The sequence below is a fragment of the Ochotona princeps genome, chromosome 31, assembly GCF_030435755.1.
Source record: "Ochotona princeps isolate mOchPri1 chromosome 31, mOchPri1.hap1, whole genome shotgun sequence".
NCBI lineage: Eukaryota > Metazoa > Chordata > Mammalia > Lagomorpha > Ochotonidae > Ochotona > Ochotona princeps.
This window is the reverse complement of record NC_080862.1, coordinates 11108152-11127992: the sequence shown is the minus strand read 5'-3', so window position 1 is coordinate 11127992 and position 19841 is coordinate 11108152. Positions and strand designations below refer to the sequence as shown.

Here is a 19841-nt window from a genome sequence, read left to right as displayed (position 1 = left end):
TGCAGAAATGCACTGTATCCTACAAAGAGAAGTTATTGCAATTGCCCGACACCACTCAGCTACAAGAGCCAGCCTTTAAATCAACGTGTGGTTCTAAGCCACCGCTCCCAGGCACTAGCCTAGACTGTCTCTTACTTTCACGTTCCAAAGCGTATGACACCTCAGCCTAAACCTGCTTACTTCTAGGAAGGTCCAGAATTAAGAAAATGTGTGAAGGGGAGCAAAACGCTACTACAGAAAAAACCCCAACCTGAGGTGGGCATTCGGCCAAGTGATTAAGGACTTGGTACGATGAGTACACGCCACACTAAAGTACCAGGTGCATCCCGGCTCCGGTTCCCGACTCGCGTTCTTGCCAGTGACACTGAAGACCTGCATTGAGTGCCTCCTTCCCACTTCTGGCTGTGGCCTAGCACCCTGGCACTGGGGGAGTGATTCAGCACATTTGCTTCTCAAACAAATCATGACTAAAAAAAAAAAAAAAAAATGCAAACCAGGTTTATGTAGACCAGGAAATAAAAATGGAAAAGACCAAACACTGTTCAATCACCAGAAAACATGACTTGATTGTAAGACCTATTACTTTACACATCACTAAAAAAGCTCCCACTCCAACAATGGCCTTGCTACGATGCAACTGACTCTAACATACACCTTGAAGGGTGCGTTGAGGCACGGAACAACACTGCCAGCCAGAGGTCCTTGTGCAAGGAGCTTGTAGGCCCAGGGCAAGGCAGAAAATCTAACCAATTCTCACAGAAGCCCCAGAGCTTCAAATTGCTGTGTTTTCTATACCATGCCACATTCTGAATTTGCTGTTGCATACTGACCAGCAATACTCCGTTGATCAGCTAACCACTGTGGTCCATGGAAGAGTACTGTGATCCAGTAGAAAAGCACCATATGCCCCTAAAATAACAGGGCAGTGAAATATGGGTAGGGGTGGGGAACCTCTCAAGGGGAGGCAATCAGACTTCTGTCCACCAACGTACCATTGCCAGCACAGCGGATTCCAGCACATCTATACTTATAACTAGACTTCAATGTGGAGCCACACAGATGGGGGCAGATTAGTTGTTCTGGCAAGAAAAGCACTCTCCCGCTATTACACAGGTCTTTGGGATCCACATCTCTTAGGAACACCACCTACCTGCTAAAGGCAGGAACTTGAAGCCATTTATGTCCCTACAGAGAGATGTATCAAAAGAATGAGTTTTAAATGTAATCTATGGGCCCAGCAGGATGGCCAAATTGGTTATGCCTCTCTTTGTAAGCACTGGGGTTCCATGTACATGCTAGTTCATGTCCTGGCTGCTCTACTTCCCATCCAGCTCCCTGCTTGTGGTCTGGGAAAGGTGTGGAGGACGGCCCAAAGCCTTGGGACCCTGGATCCACGAGGGAGACCCAGAAGCTTCAGATTGGCTCAGCTCTGGCCACTGTGGGCATCTGGGGAGTGAACCAGTGGACAAATCCATCTCTTGTCTCTCTTCTCTGTAAATCTGCATTTCCAATAGAAATAAAGAAATCTAACTGTAATCCTAACACAGTGTCTGTTTTCCAGCATCTGGAAATCATTTAAATATGTAAATTATTCATTCTGCTTAATTATAATAATCAAGAGCACAAAGTCATATGAGCGCCATGACCTTTCTAGCCCTTCATTCACGTAGTCATCACAAATGAGGCGCAGCTAAGAGCTAATCATTTCTGCCCAAGAAATAATCAACTCCCCCAGAACAAGAAAGCAGGGACCAAACATTCCTTTTTTAAACTACTTCATCAAGAGATAAGTCCATGTCTGAAATCTGATTAGAACTTTAAAAAAAGCATATCCAATAGGGAAGGAGGGAGGGAGGGAGGGAGGGATGAGGAAAGCAGAGACAGAGAGAAGACTAATCCCGCTCTCCCAGTAACAGCCACTGCTGGACTGCTGGGCCTGGGACTGCAAGCTGAGGCTGAGAGTCAGCGACTTAACAGGGGTTCCCACGTGGGCAGCAGGCGGAATCAGGAGCTGAAATTAATGATGGAGACCAGGCAGTTCGACCCAGGGCACGTGGATGCTAACACATTTATTAACTACTAGGACAAAGGCCTACACCATGTAAAACATTTTGATGAAGATTTCAAACTGAATTCCTTCATGGAAATGGAAGGTTACCTTCTAAGGCACTGTGTCTTGGGTACACACGTTCCCAACATGGACACAACCAGAGTCTGACCGCATTCTCTGGAGTGCTAAGCAGCCTTTTAGTTGCTATTCACAGAGAGGCAACTCAGAATACATAGTCCTCCTGGTTAAAGGTATTCATCTGAAAATCTCAAGAATTCATCTGGAGGGCCCAGCGCATTAGCCTAGTGGCTAAAGTCCTCGCCTTGAATGCGCCAGGATCCCATATGGGCACAGGTTCTAATTCTAGCAGCCCCACTTTCCATCCAGCTCCCTGCTTGTGGCCTGGGAAAGCAGTCGAGGACGGCCCAAAGTCTTGGGACCCTGCATTCGCGTGGGAGACCCGGAAGAAGCTCCTAGTTCCCAGTTTCGAATCAGCTCAGCTCCGGCCAATGTGGCCGCTTGGGGAGTGAATCAACATATGGAAGATCTTCCTCTCTGTCTTTCCTCCTCTCTGCATATCTGAGTTTCCAATAAAAATAAACCTGAAAAAAAAAAAAACTCACTGGAAAAAAATTGGGAGGACACTTCAGTAATGGTTGTACATTTACGGAAGAAGTGGTGGACATGACTCGTTTCTGTGGGGTAACCAATATCAGAGGTGAGAAGAACTCACAGGGCAGAATTCTGTACTATCAACTTTAAAACACTTTATGACAAGTCCTACAGGAACCGCTGCTGTGTTGAAGCTCTGTGTTCCTACACACTGTTTCAAATACCCATGTCCTAAGCTTTGGAAGCCTTACTCTTGAGAGTAATTCATCCAAAATAACTAAGATGTAAACCTCTTCCGAATTTCAGTAGAAACTAAAGACTAAGTCCCTTCAGGCTAGTCATCCAGGGACCCATTCCCTCCATTGGCCACATGGTATAAATGCTTATCACACAGGAGTTACAGAACTGGGCTTCTCTCCTTGCATAAAAGAAAGGATGCCCAGCAATAGCATGGAGTTGATGCAAACTGGAAACCATAACGTGAATGTTCAAATTAAGGACATTCTCCAAGCCAGCAGACTCTTGCATGGGAAATAAGCCCTCCATTACTCCAGGGAAGTTTTCACTTTGTTCAAAAACCATTCAAAGATTTGTCTCGAAGCAGTCCATTGCTGAGTTGATCTCTGTTCCTTCCAGGAAGAGCAGACTAAGAAAATAAAAAATACTACAACCTCACAAGGAGAAAGTACACAGAAGAGTAGAGCAGTGTGAGCAACTGCAAATACTTGGACAGGAAGCAGTGGAGAAGGAACTGAGAAGGCTGGATACCCACGCTGCGTGCCAAGGAACAGATCAATACTCATGCGACAGGTCAGAAAACCCCAACCAGGGGAGCCAGCCCCTGGGGAAGGCTGGTGTGAGCCCAGGAGGGACAGCGGGAGCCTGGAGACTGGCCTAGCCTGCAAAAGGCTGACGTGTGTTCCGTAGTCTTACACTGGCTGTTTCTCAAGACTACAGTTCCCAGGCGTAAGAGAACATCAGGGGAAGCACTGTACCAGCAGCAGGTAAAGTCACTCCAAAGCAACCCTGGGTCACCTAGAGGTGGACTTCACTGAGAGGCCCAGATGAAAAGCCCACTATGCTGACACCTGGAGGACCAGGGCGAAACAGCAGGATCTACTCCTGATCATCCACACAGGGAAGAGCCTACTGCACAGAAAAACAAAAGCTTACCCTTCCTTAACACTTGGCAACATTTACAGACAGACCATTTGTCACCCAGAATGGCAGGGTCTGGCTTTTCTATCTTTTCATTTATGATTTATTAAATTTACAGAGACACATAAACAGAGAAAGATCTTCCATCTACTGGTTCGCTTCCCAGATGGACCCAACAGCCAAGCCAAAACTAGGAGCTTCAGCTGAGTTTCCATGTGGACGGCAGGGGCCCAAGCACTTTTGCCATCCTCCAGTGCTTTCTCCAGGCATCCTAGCAGGGAGTTAGGTAAGAAATGCAGCAGTCTAAACACTGACCAGTGGTTTTATCTGCTATTCCACAATGGCAGAAAAATGGAGCCAGGGTTGGCTTTTTCCAATTAAAATGATTAATGTGCCCAGCACAAAGAATAAACAAATATTTACAATATACAGCAATGCACATGATCCTGAAACATGAGAAAACTAGAGAACTGTTTTTAGTGCTTTAAATGTGCAGACAAGTGCCCTCTCCACACCCCCAAACACCACATGCAAAGGACATCAAGGATGGTACTGGATTCTCACCTCAACTTCTCAAGCTGAAGACTGACCAATGCCTTTCAATGTGAGGCAAAGTTAATTTTAAGCCCAATAAATCCCACTCTTTATCCTGCAAAAGAGTAGGATAAACACACTCAGATTTTTAAGGCGTTTACAATGGCAACTCACATGCAATCTTTCTCTGGAAGCTACTCACAAGCTGTGCCCACACTCACAAAAGGATGCTAATTCTCTAAAAGAAATGTGAAAGTCCTCAAAGTTCATGGAACTTATGCTTTGACAGTCCTTTTGACGATAAAAAAAAAAAAATAAATTCCCCCAATACACATTTCACACAATTTGAAGACCACTTGTATGTGTAGATATCAAAGTTTGAATTGCACTAAAATAAGCATACTTCTCAGCTCATTTCCCAAGAACTTTCTGTGCATGGCTCTGAGAAACGGGATTACCACAGGGGAGGATGTGTTGAAGGCGCCAAATGATGAAGACGTGGCTCTTTGGGGCAGGCAGAGAGCTAGCCAGGGCATATGCAGCAGCCAATGGAAACAGCAGCTGATGCGAGGCACTGGGCAGTGTGGGAACCACTGCTCACAAGCAGCTCAGCATGTTTTTAGCTACAACTTACTAAGATCCTCTTGAAAACGACATAAATGAAAAAAAAAAAAAGGGTCTATCCTCTCATAAAAACCAGATGTCCCGGGCAAGTGTAACTCTAGCAGTTGACTCATTTAGCAGGCCAGCACTATTAGAAGTTCCAGATTCATTCCAGCTTCCACTCGGCCACCTTCTGCATGCTTGTTGCCTTCTCTCCTGGCCATGAGACAGCCCAACAGCTCTGGGCATCCTATGCACATAGCAAAGCTGGCAGGCAATAAAGAACCTTTACTTGAAACAGTTTGTAAGAAAACTTAGGAATACTGCCTTGTCTCCAAGCTTCAATGGCCAGGCTCCTTCTAAATTCCATTAAATGACTTAATGAATGGGCTCCAAGGACGAGTGCTTCTCCACATTAGCCAGGCAAGTCAAATGTGTGTGACGTGTGTCTGTTACCACTCAACAACACCAGTTAGCAAACACTGAGTTGTATCCGTCAGGCTACGCTAGCCACGTGCAAAGGAGTGGACGCCACACAGCAGGGCAACCTTGCCAAGCTGCAGAAACATGCCAGGCTGCAGGGTCGTCACTAGTGGTGCCCAGGAGAGGAATTCAAGCAATTTTGAGAAAAGGTTCGGGAAACACTAAGAATGAGAATAAAGAGAACTATGTAAATGAAGCAATCATTAATTAAAAAATAATAACAAAGTGGTAGAGGAAATGAGTTCACTACTTGAGTCAATATTGAACAGTTTATGCAGCTCCAATAATGTAAACCCTGGACAATGATTCACCAAAAATGATGCCGTTCTACCAGAAAGGGAAAGAGTGAACAGCAGCGGCCCAGGTTCTCAGTCCACTTTCTTCATAATAGGAAATCAAAAGCAACGGATCAATAAACATCCGTCAGTCATTCTAGACTGGAGAGGATGAGGCAGGGGAGAAAGGGCAGAGAAAGGGCTGTTGCAGCTCTTACAAGCTTATCCAAGTACTTTTCATATGATGTACATGTTATTTTCATAGCTTCCAAGAAGTAGAAAGTGTGTTTCTTCTCCCTTTGCGTGGATCCCTTCTTGGAGAACACCACTCACAATACATGATGACACCGAAGCCTTCCGCCCATCCTTCTCCTTGGTCCACTCTGAGGCCCCGGTGCTCCGGCCCACCTCCTGGGGCCTGGCTCGGCGAGGGACAGCTCTGCGCACTTTCATTCTTCGGGAAGGGTTATGGAACACCCTTCCTGGTAGGAAGCAAGGTGGCCAGCGGGGCCATGGTCGCTGCAGCGTGGAAATAATCCTGAAAACACAGACTCCAGACAAGAGAGGCGCAGCACTCCTCCAATAGCAATATCAGCAGTCAAGGCCTGGAGTGGCTGTTCTGTCACAGCATGTTACGCAAACAAAGGCCAACACTCTACCGAAAACAGCTATGCAGAGGCATGGCCGCTGCGGCCCGAAGGATCGACCCATCATTCTAAGCTCTGCTCTAGAACCAACCAGTTTTCAACTTCAAATCTACATACTGGAGGCCCGAATCCAGAGACAGGCAGACTTCCTCAGTCAGCCTGCCCTTCGCACTGTTTCTCTTGGTGCATTTCCCCCTGTGAGCGTAAGTGACTAGAGTGGTTTTGAAGACAGATCTGACACAGCACCTAACCCATCAGATGGCTACGCATGCAGCTGCCTTGGCTACAGAGGATCAAGGTTTCCTGAAGTTCAGTTCAAAGCCGCTTATTTCTTCTGTTCTGCTCCCACAAAGTGGCTCTTCTTTTCCACATTTTGCCCATATTTGGCGCAACGGTTTCTCCAATGCAACCTCCTCCAGGGAAAGCTGTGAACCCCGATTCATTCAGGCCCCCTATACACACGTGGCCTGCTTCACTCTGTAACACCACTCAACCTGCCTTGTTATCGCTTCCACTTTATACAAGACAGTAGGGATTTTGTTAAAAAGACCATTTATGGAAATGATTTTATAAACAAGTTCTCACACAAACAACTCATATACACAGTGCCCAATTACCAACATGCTGGGTCCTGTCACTTCGGTGCTTGGAAAACAGAGAATAGGAAAAAAGGGTCCCATTTTGTTCTTGACCCTTCCCACTTAGGCAGTCAATCTCTCAAGCAGAATTTCTGCTCCTTTGCTGGCGCTTTTGTTCTTCTGCAGCGTGGGGATCAGGCTTTTCAATCCAGCTCGCACTCTGCCGGCAACTTCGTGGTCGGTGCTCTGGAGAAGACTGGAGGGGAGGGTGGGGCAGGGGACGAAACAGAAATGAAATTTAATAAAAACCTCTAGATTGTCTGCAAACACCATGCAGACCCAAGACAAAAAACCAATTTCCTAACTGTGTAAGACAAGCCTTGTCAATGTTTTCTTGTTTAACAGATATATGATAAGGGTCCGTATCCTCTTTTTTTTTTAAAGATTTGTTTACTTATTTATTTATTTTTTATTGGAAAGGCAGGTATATAGAGAGGAGGAGAGACAGAGAGGAAGATCTTCCATCCGATGTTTCACTCCCTAAGTGAGCACAACAGCCGGTGCTGCGCTGATCCGAAAGCCGGGAACCAGGAGCTTCTTCCGGGTCTCCCACGCGAATGCAGGGTCTCAAATCTTTGGGCCGTCCTCGACTGCCTTCCCAGGCCACAAGCAGGGAGCTGGATGGGAAGTGGAGCTGCCGGGATTAGAACTGGCGCCCATATGGGATCCTGGTGCATTCAAGGCGAGGACTTAAGCCGCTAGGCCACGGCGCCAGGCCCAAGGGTCCATATTCTAAAAATCACATTACAAAATGCTTTATCGGGGCTGGTGCTGATGGTAGATTTAGCCCATCATCCGAAATGCCAGCATCTTATGTGGGCCAAGGTTCAGTTTAGTGCTTCTCCAGTCCAGTTCCACTTCCTTGTTAATAAACATGCCTGGGAAAACAGCGCAAGATGGCCAAGCCTACTCAAGCCCCTGCCAAGCACACGGGAGACCCGGGTGGAGCTCCTGGCTTCAGCCGCTGTCCCTGCCAAGCACACGGGAGACCTGGGTGAAGCTCCCGGCTTCAGCCACTGCAGCCACTTGGGAAGTGAGCTAACAGTGTGTTTCTTTTCTAAGCGGGGAAACAGTACACACTTCCATTGTTTGTCTTTTGCAGACGGCTCATAAAAAAATAATCTAATGAAAGTGATTCTATTAGACTATATGCATAGCTTCCCTTCCCCATTTGGATTTTAAGCATCCAACCAGTGTCTAACATCCAATAAATGTTAGCCACTGAACAAAATAACTTTAGCCTCTGCTTTCTGAGCGCCTGCCAGAGGGCTGTATGCTGAGCAATCCCAGGCCCACTTATCTTTCAACCAAGTTAGGCCATGGGCATCTTGGCCACAGAACACCGGGTCTGAATTTCCTGCTCTTTACCCAGCACCCCCAAGCCCTGCTTCTTCAGGACCACGCACGAATGTTCACCCCGAAACAGATTTTAAGAAGAAATCACTTGGCCGTTTTAGAAGTCTCTGTTGTGAAAAATGTCTGTCATGCCAATAAAAAGGAGAGTAAGCTAGCAGCAGCAGGCAGCCATTTTACAGGAACAAGGAATATAAGGCATCTGCAAAGTTGAACACTAAAGGGTTCTTTGGATGGATATGGGACTCCCTGGGAGCTGGGCTAAATATTCCTCACATAATGACAAACAGTAATACAAGTTAGCATGGTGAGCGTGTGTCATGTGCTGGGCATGCTACCTGCACAAACTCACTTGGTTTCTCTCTTACATTTTTTAGGATTGTTGTTAACCTTGTATTTATAATAGGAAAGTTAAGGCTCGGAAGAGTAGAATGATTTCTTCCAGGGCTATCCAGCAGGCTGGCACTGAACGCTGGGCCACTGTCCAGGGTCAGTGTACTTCAGTACTAGAGAATCCAGCTCGCCCAAGTCACTTCAGCCAGCATACAAGGCGTGTTTTCACTTTCTATCCCAAATACATACCCTCCCATTTACTTTGAAAAAGTTCAACACAAAATCCAAACAAAGTTAAAAAAAAAAAAACCACAGAACCCACCAAACATGAGTTTTAAGTAAAATAGAAACAAGCAGGAAATTTTACCAAAGGAGTGTCTTCAATTATCCTCCAAATAAAGATATTACTAGAACAACTGTACAGCTCCAATTCCATCCAGAACCTCAGATGTAAGACATACTGCTCTCCCAATTCTACGTAATACTGACAGGGACCCTACAGCACCCTTGTTCTGCTGAGCACCCACCCAAATGGAGCTCTGACTGATCAGCAGTCTTGTTCAGTTTATTTTATGGCAAGGCTGATACTTCTAGCTAATTGAGCGTAATGAAGGGATGTTTTAGTAGGTGTCAACACTCTGGATGCTTGGTAAGGAAACTGGGAAAAGGCCATGCTTCAGCTAACGGACTCTGCTGTCCAATACTGACTAGAAAATGAACTGATATTAACAAGAAATGCACCATATTATCTACAACACTCGGTTACTCAAAGATGCTGATATGCCTGAAGAAACGACTGCTCATTTGTGAGCTTGCATGGAAGAACACTGAACGTAACACAGTACACAGTAGATTAAATTGCCTGGCATACTGCAAGTAAAACACTGGGAAAAAAAAAAAATCAAACTAGGACTGGCAACTGACTTTCCTAACCTTGGTGACAAAACGGGTAAAATCAATCATGATTACTTCAAATTAACACAATTTTTTTTTTCTCCTTAAATGAATGTTCTTAACAAAAAAGGCTTCGGCCAGGCACAGATAGCATGGAATTTCAATGAACTGAAATTATAAATTCAATGCTGTTAAGTCCAGAGAACATCAGGGAAGGTGGGCCTTAATTCACACCACCAGTTTTCTCTCATTTTAACGGAAGAATAATCAAGTGGCACATAAAACTTCAGCAGCAAATGCTTTTCCTACCACCTTAGACTTGCTGAAAGCCACGAATGAAAACTACATGTAAAGTCAGGTATGATCTGAATAGCATGGTTACTATAGTGCTCATGTAGACAGAGCTTACTAATTATCAAGGATACAGCAGTGCGTTGGGCAAAACCATGTATGCAGTAAAAGCAGCATTTCAATGTCTCCTTAATCTTGTGATCCTTGGTAACTAAATCACAACCTGAACAAATGTAATTGGAAGGACTGACTGGGTTACATTGATTTTGTGGTCGGCCTGTTCAGAACACAAGTGGCTGAGATAATACCGCACTGTTGGCGACAGACAGGGGAGGTGAGGAAGGAGCCCAAACAAAGCGTGTCTTCTGAATGAATGACGAAGCCCCCTATAGAGAAAGCCACACGTCCCACATACCTAGAAAGAATTATGGCTCCTCGGTTCACACTGGCCCAGCACTTGAGGTTCTTAACACCAACACGTTCTACAAGTGTTTTTGCAAAGCAACCTACAAAATACACAGAAAAGTAATGAACATCACATCCCAAAATTAAGACTCAGTACCCATCCTGACTGCCTAAAATCTGTAAAAATGCTTTGATTAAAACTAGTGCAAGAATTTCCACCCAAACTCCCTTAAAGGTAAAAATGCCAGAGCAGGTTTATACAATGTGTTTTTTGAATATGGCCACTTGTTTGACCTTTGATCTAAATCCAAACCTATGTTTACCAGTAATCACTGGGGGAAAACAATGAATTCTTATAAAACGCTCATCTGGTCATGTTTGCATTTCCCTCGAACACCTCAGGCTTTAACATGAAAGCTGTTCCGGAAGTCAGCATTGGACGGCAGCACCTCCCGTTTGCTGGAATCAAAGCTAGTGTTGGAGAATGACGGCTTCACCTCACACAGGGTCATTTCCCTTCCTATTGCCTAAGCCTCAAAATCACCACTGAGCTTCTCACTCTGGTATTTCCTGTTCCCAAGGTCACGGCATGATCCGACTCATGACGCCAACACAATGCAGTCACCGTTGGACAGAGGAGAGATTCTGATGACTGGGATTTAGTGTCGATGGAAGCATGGATGATCTTCCATCCCTTGAAATGTCAAAAAGCCCATGGCAATTCAGGCACTCCAAAGGGAAAGAGAGAAATCAGCAACTGAGACAGACTACGCCTTCCACAGTGGCTGTGTTCTCTTTCACTTATCTGATCTTCTGGTATGTCACCACATCCAATCCAGAAGCGGAACCAAGTCTCTGTATGAATCGGAGTGGGCTGTTGACTGACCTGACCCGCAGAATTTGGTGAAAGTGACATTCAACAATTTCCGAAGCCAAATCGTGAACATATTATGGATTCGCTTTGTTTCCTTGAGGTGTTCACTCTTTGTCCTACATGGGTAATAGGGCCACATGGGTACTTGGGGCATCCTCTCCTGCTTTCCCAGACTCATTAGCAGGGAGCTGGATGGGAAGGGAAGCAGCAGGGACTCCAATCAACACTCAGATGGGATCTCACTCCTGCACAACAGCAGCCCTGCCATGCTTATTCTCAAAAACACTACACTCTGAGGATGCTCAAGCAGTTCAAAGAAGAACTGAGGATACTGGCTAGACCAATACCAACTCATCCACCACACACGTGCAGGGCTGTAAGAGCAATGCTCCAAAGCCAAAGTGGGTGACCCAATTGGGTCCCACAGGAGCAGACTCAAGTCCTTCCCTGATCACATGACTATTCTTTCGAAAACTACAAAGTTTTGAAATGGCTTGTTACATTGGAAGAGATAATCAAAACAAAAGCTGATCAGACAAAAGCTGATCTGGTGCCACACAAAAATGACAAACATACCAGGCTCCAACATGCATTTTGGCACTGTCAGAATATTCAATTAGTTAAAAGAAACCCACTAGAACATTTCTTACACTTTAAAAGTGAGTCTGGCAATCTTCAGGCCCCAACTCTAACAAATGTGACCACTTTCCCCCCAGACAACGAAAAAGGCAGTTGATACCCTTTCTGTAACACTTACAGCTCCTCTTACTGACGTGAAAAAGCAGCCCAAGTACCCTCTCCCAAGGGTGGCTTGAGGGCAAAGGCTCCGCTGCCATCCTGCTGGCCTCGACAGCCAGGAGAACCGCAGCGTGCCTCAAGCTGCACTCAACAGCTGGTGCTTTCAGTGGTAAAAGAGAAAAGTCCCAAAGTGTCTGAATTCGGGGGAGGAAGATCTCTTCAGGCTTGAAATACAGGGTTAGAACTTCGTGAGAGAATGTCTGGTTAAAGCTGAGATGGAGACAACATGGAATGCAGCTTGTCACCGAGATAAAAGATGCTGTCCTCCTCGTGAGAAAGAGCTTCTACAGAGCAGCTGTGGGGCTGACAAAACCCAGACAAGCCCAAGCACCGGCTGGCTGGCTGGCTGACATGCATTCTGATGCCAAATAACCAAGCTCCCGCTGCCCTCAAAGTCAGAAATACCATGCCATCCAAGTTGGGTAATGCTATTCGCCACCTCACCCTTCATGGCATTTTAGGGCAATGACCAAGCCCATCAGAAGTCTGGCATAGCAGAGAAAGGAAGAGAAAGTGGAGAGGACAAGTGGGAAAGAGAAAAGTAAAGATTCTTGGACATAAACTCCTAGGGGTGAATCGCTGCATTGTTCCTTACACAGTTTGCAGTTCTAAACACTCGACAAACTTTCCCGTTAACTTTAATGGCCAGTGTAAAGTTCAGGAATGCTAGAAGTTACTGGAGTTGTATTAAAAACAAAAGGGTAGGTTCACAGCGTACCTTGTCTTCCGCTTTCTTTCATCTTTTTATCTTGTTCTATTAACCACTTCAGAACCAGATGTCCTGCAGGATGTTCTGCAACGTGAAGCTATGAGTAATCAAGAACATATTCATTTCAAAAGTGTTTTCACCCATGCCTTGACCCCATAATTCTTTCTATATCACTACAAACAGGTGAGGGCTCAGCTAAGCTTCAAGCTTCACAAAGCGTAAGAGGTCTTTACCTAGAAAGCCCATCATACCTGCAGGGACCTGAGGATGGTTACAGGGGGCAAGGCACCGACTGCACGGCAGGTCAGGCCACACTACACAAGGCCTAGTTCGAACTGTACCCCCAGAATGATCGCATGACAACATGGCAGCTACTTCTCCGATTACAACTGCAGTTCTAAGACGCAACTCAACAAAGGAGATAGAATTCCACAGCAGATGTGTGAAAACTGAAGGCTGAATTGTGTTCAAATGTATGTGACTACATAAGGGGCACTGTCCAAGCAGCAGGCCTGGCCTCTCCTCAACTCCAGCTTCCTCCTTTAGAAAGGCCATGCCAGCTGTCCCCACAGGGCAGAGTCCCTCCATGCTGAACACAGGAGAGAGTGTGCAATAGAAATTCCTCTTTCAGGAGTGGATGAACTATGGGACATCTGCTCCGCAACACTACTCATCCATTAAAAACAATGAAATTCTACCACTTGCAACCAAATGGTCTCAACTAGAGACCACTGTGCTCAGTGAAATAAGCCAATCCCAAAAAGATAAATATCATATGTTCTCTATGATATAAGGCAACCTCCAAGCAAAATGCAACATTAGTAGATATAGAGGCAAACATACACACACATACAGTCACCTAGAGAAACTATTTAACAGAGACTGTCACATCGAGATAAGAACGATGCAGAAGGCAACTCTACTTCCAAATCAAAGAAACTTACATATATCTTGACAATAGGATGCTGGACTCTCTGTCATTATCCATATCTATTGTGTCAGGATACACTTAAACAGCAGAATGATGGTCTTACAACTGTTTATGAAGGACTACACTAGTATAATAATAGAGGGGAAATCAGTGGGGAAGGGGACTTGGTGGGGAGGGGGAATCCCAGAGTCTATGGAACTGTATTATCAGACAAATAATTATTTTGTTAAAAAAGATTCTTCCTCCCCCTGAGTCTCTACAGGTAGGGGCCAGGGCTGGAACCAGAAAACACCGTTCTTTCCTAATTCCATGAATCAGAGGCACTCCAGGCTCTCAACACTCGGCATCCATTTCCCCAGAACTGCCAAGGGCTGGACTTGGACCCAGACGCTCAGTGAGCATCACAGAGGAACACTGCAGGATAATCTCCGCTGTGGGAAAGACTCCGAGCCTGTCCGCTTCACAAACTTCTCCTTCCCGAGCTCTCTGCCCACCAAGAGCCCACCCCTCTGTGGTCTCGGGGACCACTGTGACAGGTCTCAGCCAGGCTTGGCCATGGCAGAGGCTGGTGTGTGACTCAGCTCCGACAGGCCTAAGGGATGCCTGTCTGCAGATTCTCTTCCCAGGCCAAGCAAGGATAGGCAGCTGCTCCTGTTTCTCCCTGTTGCTGACAGGCCTGCGGCAGTGGGGCAGGCTGCTGCGGAGATGGACAGCTCATGATAGGGATGCAGCCACAGCGCCAAAAGCAGCAGACCAGGAATAACAGAGCCAAGGAGGCAGCCTCGGAGGGCGACTGCCGCACATGCAGAGCCGAGAGCCGCTGCTTTTCTCACTGTGCTAACGGACATCTGATGAGGCCATGAGGCACACTATCGTTTGTAGCCACTGCACGCCTCTGTGAAACATCCAGTCACAGATGTCCTTAGATTGGGATAAAAATTCAGATTCCCCTCACATCCTAACCAGGCTCCCATCAGTTCCCATCGCAGCCTGAACAAAACCACTGCAACAATCCCCTTGTTGTATAGCTAACGTCTCGCCTGTATGCCACTCCTCGACACATCCCAAGCTCTTCCAGGGCAGGGACCTCATTATTTCCTCTCTGAACACTGAGTATAGTTATTTTACTTCTTAAAGGCTTTATTTATGAATCTGAAAGGCAGAGAGAAGGTGAAACACAGATCTTTCATCGCTGGCTATCCTCTCCAAAAGGTCACAAGAGATAGACCAGGACCGGGCCAAAGCCAGGAGCCAGGACCTCAATCTGGCTCTCTTACTTGGGAGGGTAGCAGGAAGTACCATCCACTGCATGCTGGGGAGGGGGACAGCAACAGCAAGCAGGAAGTGAACGTCATAAGACCTGATCCATGCAGTGTGATGTGAGAAAGGACATTAGAAACAATGGGGAACGCCTGTCCCAGTGCCCACCCCTACATCTAGGATGAATACACAAAAGGAACACAACTGGAACACACCATTTCCTATTCTCACACTGCAATGTGAGGGGTAATAATCCAATGGTAATTCAAGAATCAAGTGACATAAAGGCTCTTGTGAGTCACGGAAAACAGAGGCCACGGCCTTGGCAAATGGGTTTCCCACAAGCTCATCTGCCAGCAATTATAACCTTGCTCAAGACAAAGACCCTATGGGGTCTTGCCTCTGCCTCTCTCTCCCCGAGCCTTCTGTTTTCAAACATGCCTAGCGTGCTGCTTTCCGAGAGCTATACAGCACGTGCTATCCTGAGTCCAGAATCTTCTAGTGATCTTCACTGAGCTACTGACAGCGCAGGTTCAGCTTAGCTTCCGCTGCCTTACAGGGAACTTCCTGGGGATTAGGCTGGCTTTTACATGTTCTCACATAACCCCACGGAACCTGTGCTTTTCCTTCACAGCTATTACCTCAAGACTAACTGAGACAACTGTTTGGATAAAAAAAAATGGGGGGAGGCGAGAAAGTATTGGCCCTACCTAGCATTTACAGGGGGCACATCAGTTGAATTTACGAAGACAATGTCAACCACAGCCCAAAGCTGGCACTGTGGCACAGCATGTAAAACTGCCACCGGTAACACCAGCATCCCATGAGAGCCCAGGTGCTCTTTCTGATCCAACTCTACTAAGACAGCTCAGAAAGCAACAACAGACCATACTGGGCCCCTGCACTCAATGGTAGACAGGAAAAGAAACCCCTGGCTCCCGGCTGTGATCACAGCCCTGGTCACCTGAGGCCCTCTGAGAGTGAACCAGCAAAGGAATGATCCCTCTCTGAAACCGTTACATTCAAATACAACAGGCAGACGCATTTGGAATGAGTCTTCAGAATTGTGGGAAATCAGGGAAGAAGACTTCAAGGAAGATTCCAGAGACTGTATAAATGAAACAGGAGAAGGTAAAAAAGGGGAAGAGGTAGCACAGAAAATTCACAATGAAATTAAGAGTACAGAATACACCAGAAAGGCAATCTAGAGCCAATCAGACATGTCCACCGTAACAGGATGCTGTCACTACTTCCTAAGCCACACACAGTTAATGCAAGTGTAAGTGTTTCGAGGGTTCTCTGTGACTTCCCCATTTTCCAGTGAACTGCTGCTCTGAGGAGCTGAACGCTCTCTTTGTGGCCAGGTTCCCCCTGATGAGGGCCTCTGCAGCCTGGCTGCCTGTCTCCGAACGGCATGTTACCTCTCCATCCTTGCCCCCAGGATGCAGCGGGTCTGCTGCCAAGGTGGCAATGGCCTCCATGGCAGGCTGGACGTCTCCAGTGGCGGCTCCAAGAATGCCGGGCACTAACACACAGGCCGACTTGTCCAGCACCAGCTCCTGAGCGTGTCCCTGCAGGTAGCTCAGCAAAGCTGGAGAAATGGACTCCAAGAGCTCGCGCCGGCGGATCTCTGCATCTTTCTTACTGTCGGAAGAAGTAAAAGAAGTGCTTGGGGTAAAATGAATGGCAAAGAAAATGGGGCAATCAATCTTCTTACTGCACAAACTTCTCTAACACCATGTCACTCTCCGCGGGGCTGGCCTGTCTGTGTTTAAAGCATGCAGATGCTCAGTGATATGAAGGCCTATTTGTCATCTCTGTGTCCCTAGCAGTTGAACACTGACTGGTACAGGACGCCCACCCCTCAGTGAAGCTTGGCTCAAGTAATAGCAATAACAGTAAAATGATCAACCTCAAATGAAACAACAAAATACCCCACGGGACAACATGTCCTGAACCCAACTATGTGCTCAAATCCTTGGCGTACTCAAGAGAAGCAGACCAAAATGCGCTGTACACCTGGGTGCCTGCGATGCCCACACACTCTTTCACTTCTATTTCCCTCACTTTTGGCGAGGTTTTGGAGAGTGTATCTGTGAATGGACTCAGAGGCCTGAGTTACTCAACACTCACTGATGGAGAACAGAGAGGGAGGCCGCTCTGGCCACTCCTACCTGTGCGCATTCCCATCTCCTTTCTGCAGAACTTCGATGATTTCTCGCACAGTGTGGGCAGGATCTCGGGGGCTCAGCAAGTACAACAGGACTTTCCTTCCATACTTGTCATTCACGATATTAGGCAGGGAGCTGATAATCTCCTATAAAGTTGTAAATTACAACAGGAAGAATGAATATTTAGTCTTGGGAATGGTAAAGAAGTAGGTAACGTTCTTCGCTTGTAATAATCCCATGCTTCCCCTGATGTATACGCAAAAGTGTACGTGCTTTTGTTGATAGTAAACAGTAACTAATACATGCCACTTTCTCCAGGCTACTTACTGGAGAGTCTGGAACTAGCTCTGCACGTCTTTGAAAAACACAGACGTACACCTGGCCTGCAGAATCCATCACGGTAACTGACCAAGCTCCGTGATGTAAGAAATGTTTAAAGGAGTTAAGAGTCCTTCACTATGACTGCTATTCCTTAGGTCACTAGATTCATCAGCATAAAGAATGTTCCTGTTAGAACCGCCCTGCCATGAAGCATGTAACAGGAGACAGTCAAAGAGAACTGGCCGGGGGTGGGGATGTTAGGTTTACAATGTTAGCTGCATTATTCATGAGAGAAGGAGGCTGTTGGAACCACAGCACTGAGAAACAAACACTTGGGGTGCGGGGGCAGGGGAGGAAGAGAAGCAGAGGGCCTCCATTAGGCAGATACAAGAGGCGCTCATGGCACTCTCAGCCAACATGCCCCAGAACAGCAACCTCTTTACTTGCGATCAGATTTGTTGTGACAAAACACAACGCTGCACCACCTCACTATGGTCCTGCGGAAGCTTCCTGATGGTTTTAGACACAAAAGTCACCTTGGAAAATTCCTTTATTCCTAATAGAGAAGATACAGCAAAAACAACCACCACCACAAAACATCAGCTGGCCTCTCTGCCTCCAACATCCCTATTTAGCCGAAGAAAACTTACAAATACTTCCAAGGACCTGTAGTTCCAGCAGCTGGGGCCTTAACCTCCCAGGTTTGTGGACCCTGCCCCTTGTGGGAGGGAGGTGACATGCAGGAGGCTGGTGGGGCTCTGCCTTCTCCTAACCCCTAACGACTAACCTACATCTTTCCGAGAAATCACAAGACATCCTCTTACAAAAAGGATTCTAAGCAGGATGATATATTCAGTTCTGCCCTTCCCAAAAGCTTAAGGGAAAAGAAGCAGCGCTAGTAGGAGGAATCAAGTCAATATTTAAGTCAGTAAAACCCCTGATTCTAGAGTCGATGGCCTAAGTCTACATTCTATACACTCTGTTTAACTCGCTGCACTTGCAACTTGCTTCAGTTACGTACCCAGAAGCTTTTGGGGATTGAGTGGCTAGCACATGCTAGGTGTTTCATGGGAGCCCAGCGTGGCTGTGTGCTGCTCATTGAGCCTGCTGAGCCATCCTCATCCACGCTGAATTCTCCTAACTGCTTCTGAGAAGTTTAAAGTGTCACACACAAAACACTCACGTTTTCAGAAAATAGATGTAACCACATCTGAAAATGGGAATATAATTTCAACCACTTGGAGAAAATGAGCTTAAAATACAACAAAAAAGTACTGAATTATTTACAGGGCAGGGAGGTTGTTGTTGTTGTTGTTTATTCGCTAATTTCAAAGTAAAAGATCCTGAAGTGGACTAAAAAGATGCAAGTTTTTGATCACGAAGCACTTAGTGCCCCAAAGAGGGTAGCACTTAGTGTCTTCAGGGTCCCTTCCTTTAGCTGCCTGCTGTTCACTTCAAAATTCACAAGTCAGGACAAACGCTTTATTCTGTTTCCTATCCTGTTAATGAGACACAGGGTGTGATTTTAACAACCAACACAAACACCTATGGTCTTTAAAAACACAGCTTTGAGGACGATGCCAAGAACAACTAAAATGACTGCCCTGAATTGTGAAACTAAACTTTTCTTGGTTAAAGAGAGAGAGAGAAGGAGGAAAGGGAGCCAGCAATGTATTCTTGTACTCTTCAAAGCCCTGAACTGTCTGTGAAGCCTACAATGAAGGACTAATTCATCGCACAGTACTTGGCAGAAACAGCTCCGTAACACACTAAGCTGCTATGTTCAAGACAGAACCTACTGGTAAATACTCAGGTGCTGGTTCCTTCAAACCTTGAACTTTACTGCCTTTTGGTGTATAATCTAAGGATTAGAATCTACACTTATATTGAATCAAAGGTCTTGTAGGAGACCAATATTTGTAAGCAATTTCATAAAACTCAAAAATGCTTACTTCAAAACTTGAAATGTATTTCCCACTCCTCCCACCCTTCTTTCCGGTATGCCCTCCCTATCACAGAAAACACATGTCTTCCAATGAACCAAAGCAAAAGTTCATTAAATGTGGTTAGATTCTGGACTACAAAGCCATTTAAATTACCACCTAGACAGCACTATGGATTTCAGTAACAATTCTTTTTTTCTTTTCTTAAGATTAATGTATTTTTTATTACAAAGTCAGATATACAGAGAGGAAGAGAGACAGAGAGGAAGATTTTCTGTCCCATGATTCACTCCCCGAGTGACTGCAACGACTGGCACTGTGCAGATCCGATGCCGGGAACCAGGAACCTCTTCCGGGTCTCCCACGCAGGTGCAGGGTCCCAAAGCTTTGGGCCGTCCTCGACTGCTTTCCCAGGCCACAAGCAGGGAGCTGGATGGGAAGTGGAGCTGCTGGGATTAGAACCGGCGCCCATATGGGATCCGGTCGTGTTGAAGGCAAAGATTTTAGCTACTAGGCCACCGCCCCGGGCCCTCAGGAATGATTCTAAGAAAGGAACAG

General features: G+C 46.2%; 1 protein-coding gene across 2 annotated transcripts in view; it reads right to left on the bottom strand.

Annotated features, from left to right (window-relative positions):
* Positions 1 to 6805: 6805 nt before the first annotated feature.
* The window catches only part of PUM3 (pumilio RNA binding family member 3), a 34515-nt gene continuing 21479 nt past the window's right edge, over positions 6806 to 19841 (bottom strand). The window contains exons 14-18 of one of the 2 annotated variants that reach the window (XM_058657371.1): positions 17023 to 17165; positions 16270 to 16492; positions 12667 to 12754; positions 10287 to 10377; positions 6806 to 7196 (exon numbers count right to left, since the gene is read on the bottom strand). In XM_058657371.1, the coding sequence (XP_058513354.1) occupies positions 7064 to 7196; positions 10287 to 10377; positions 12667 to 12754; positions 16270 to 16492; positions 17023 to 17165 (678 nt within the window). In that variant the 3' untranslated portion in view covers positions 6806 to 7063. The remainder of the gene's footprint in view (positions 7197 to 10286; positions 10378 to 12666; positions 12755 to 16269; positions 16493 to 17022; positions 17166 to 19841) is intronic. The other variant, XM_058657372.1, reaches the window with a different exon arrangement.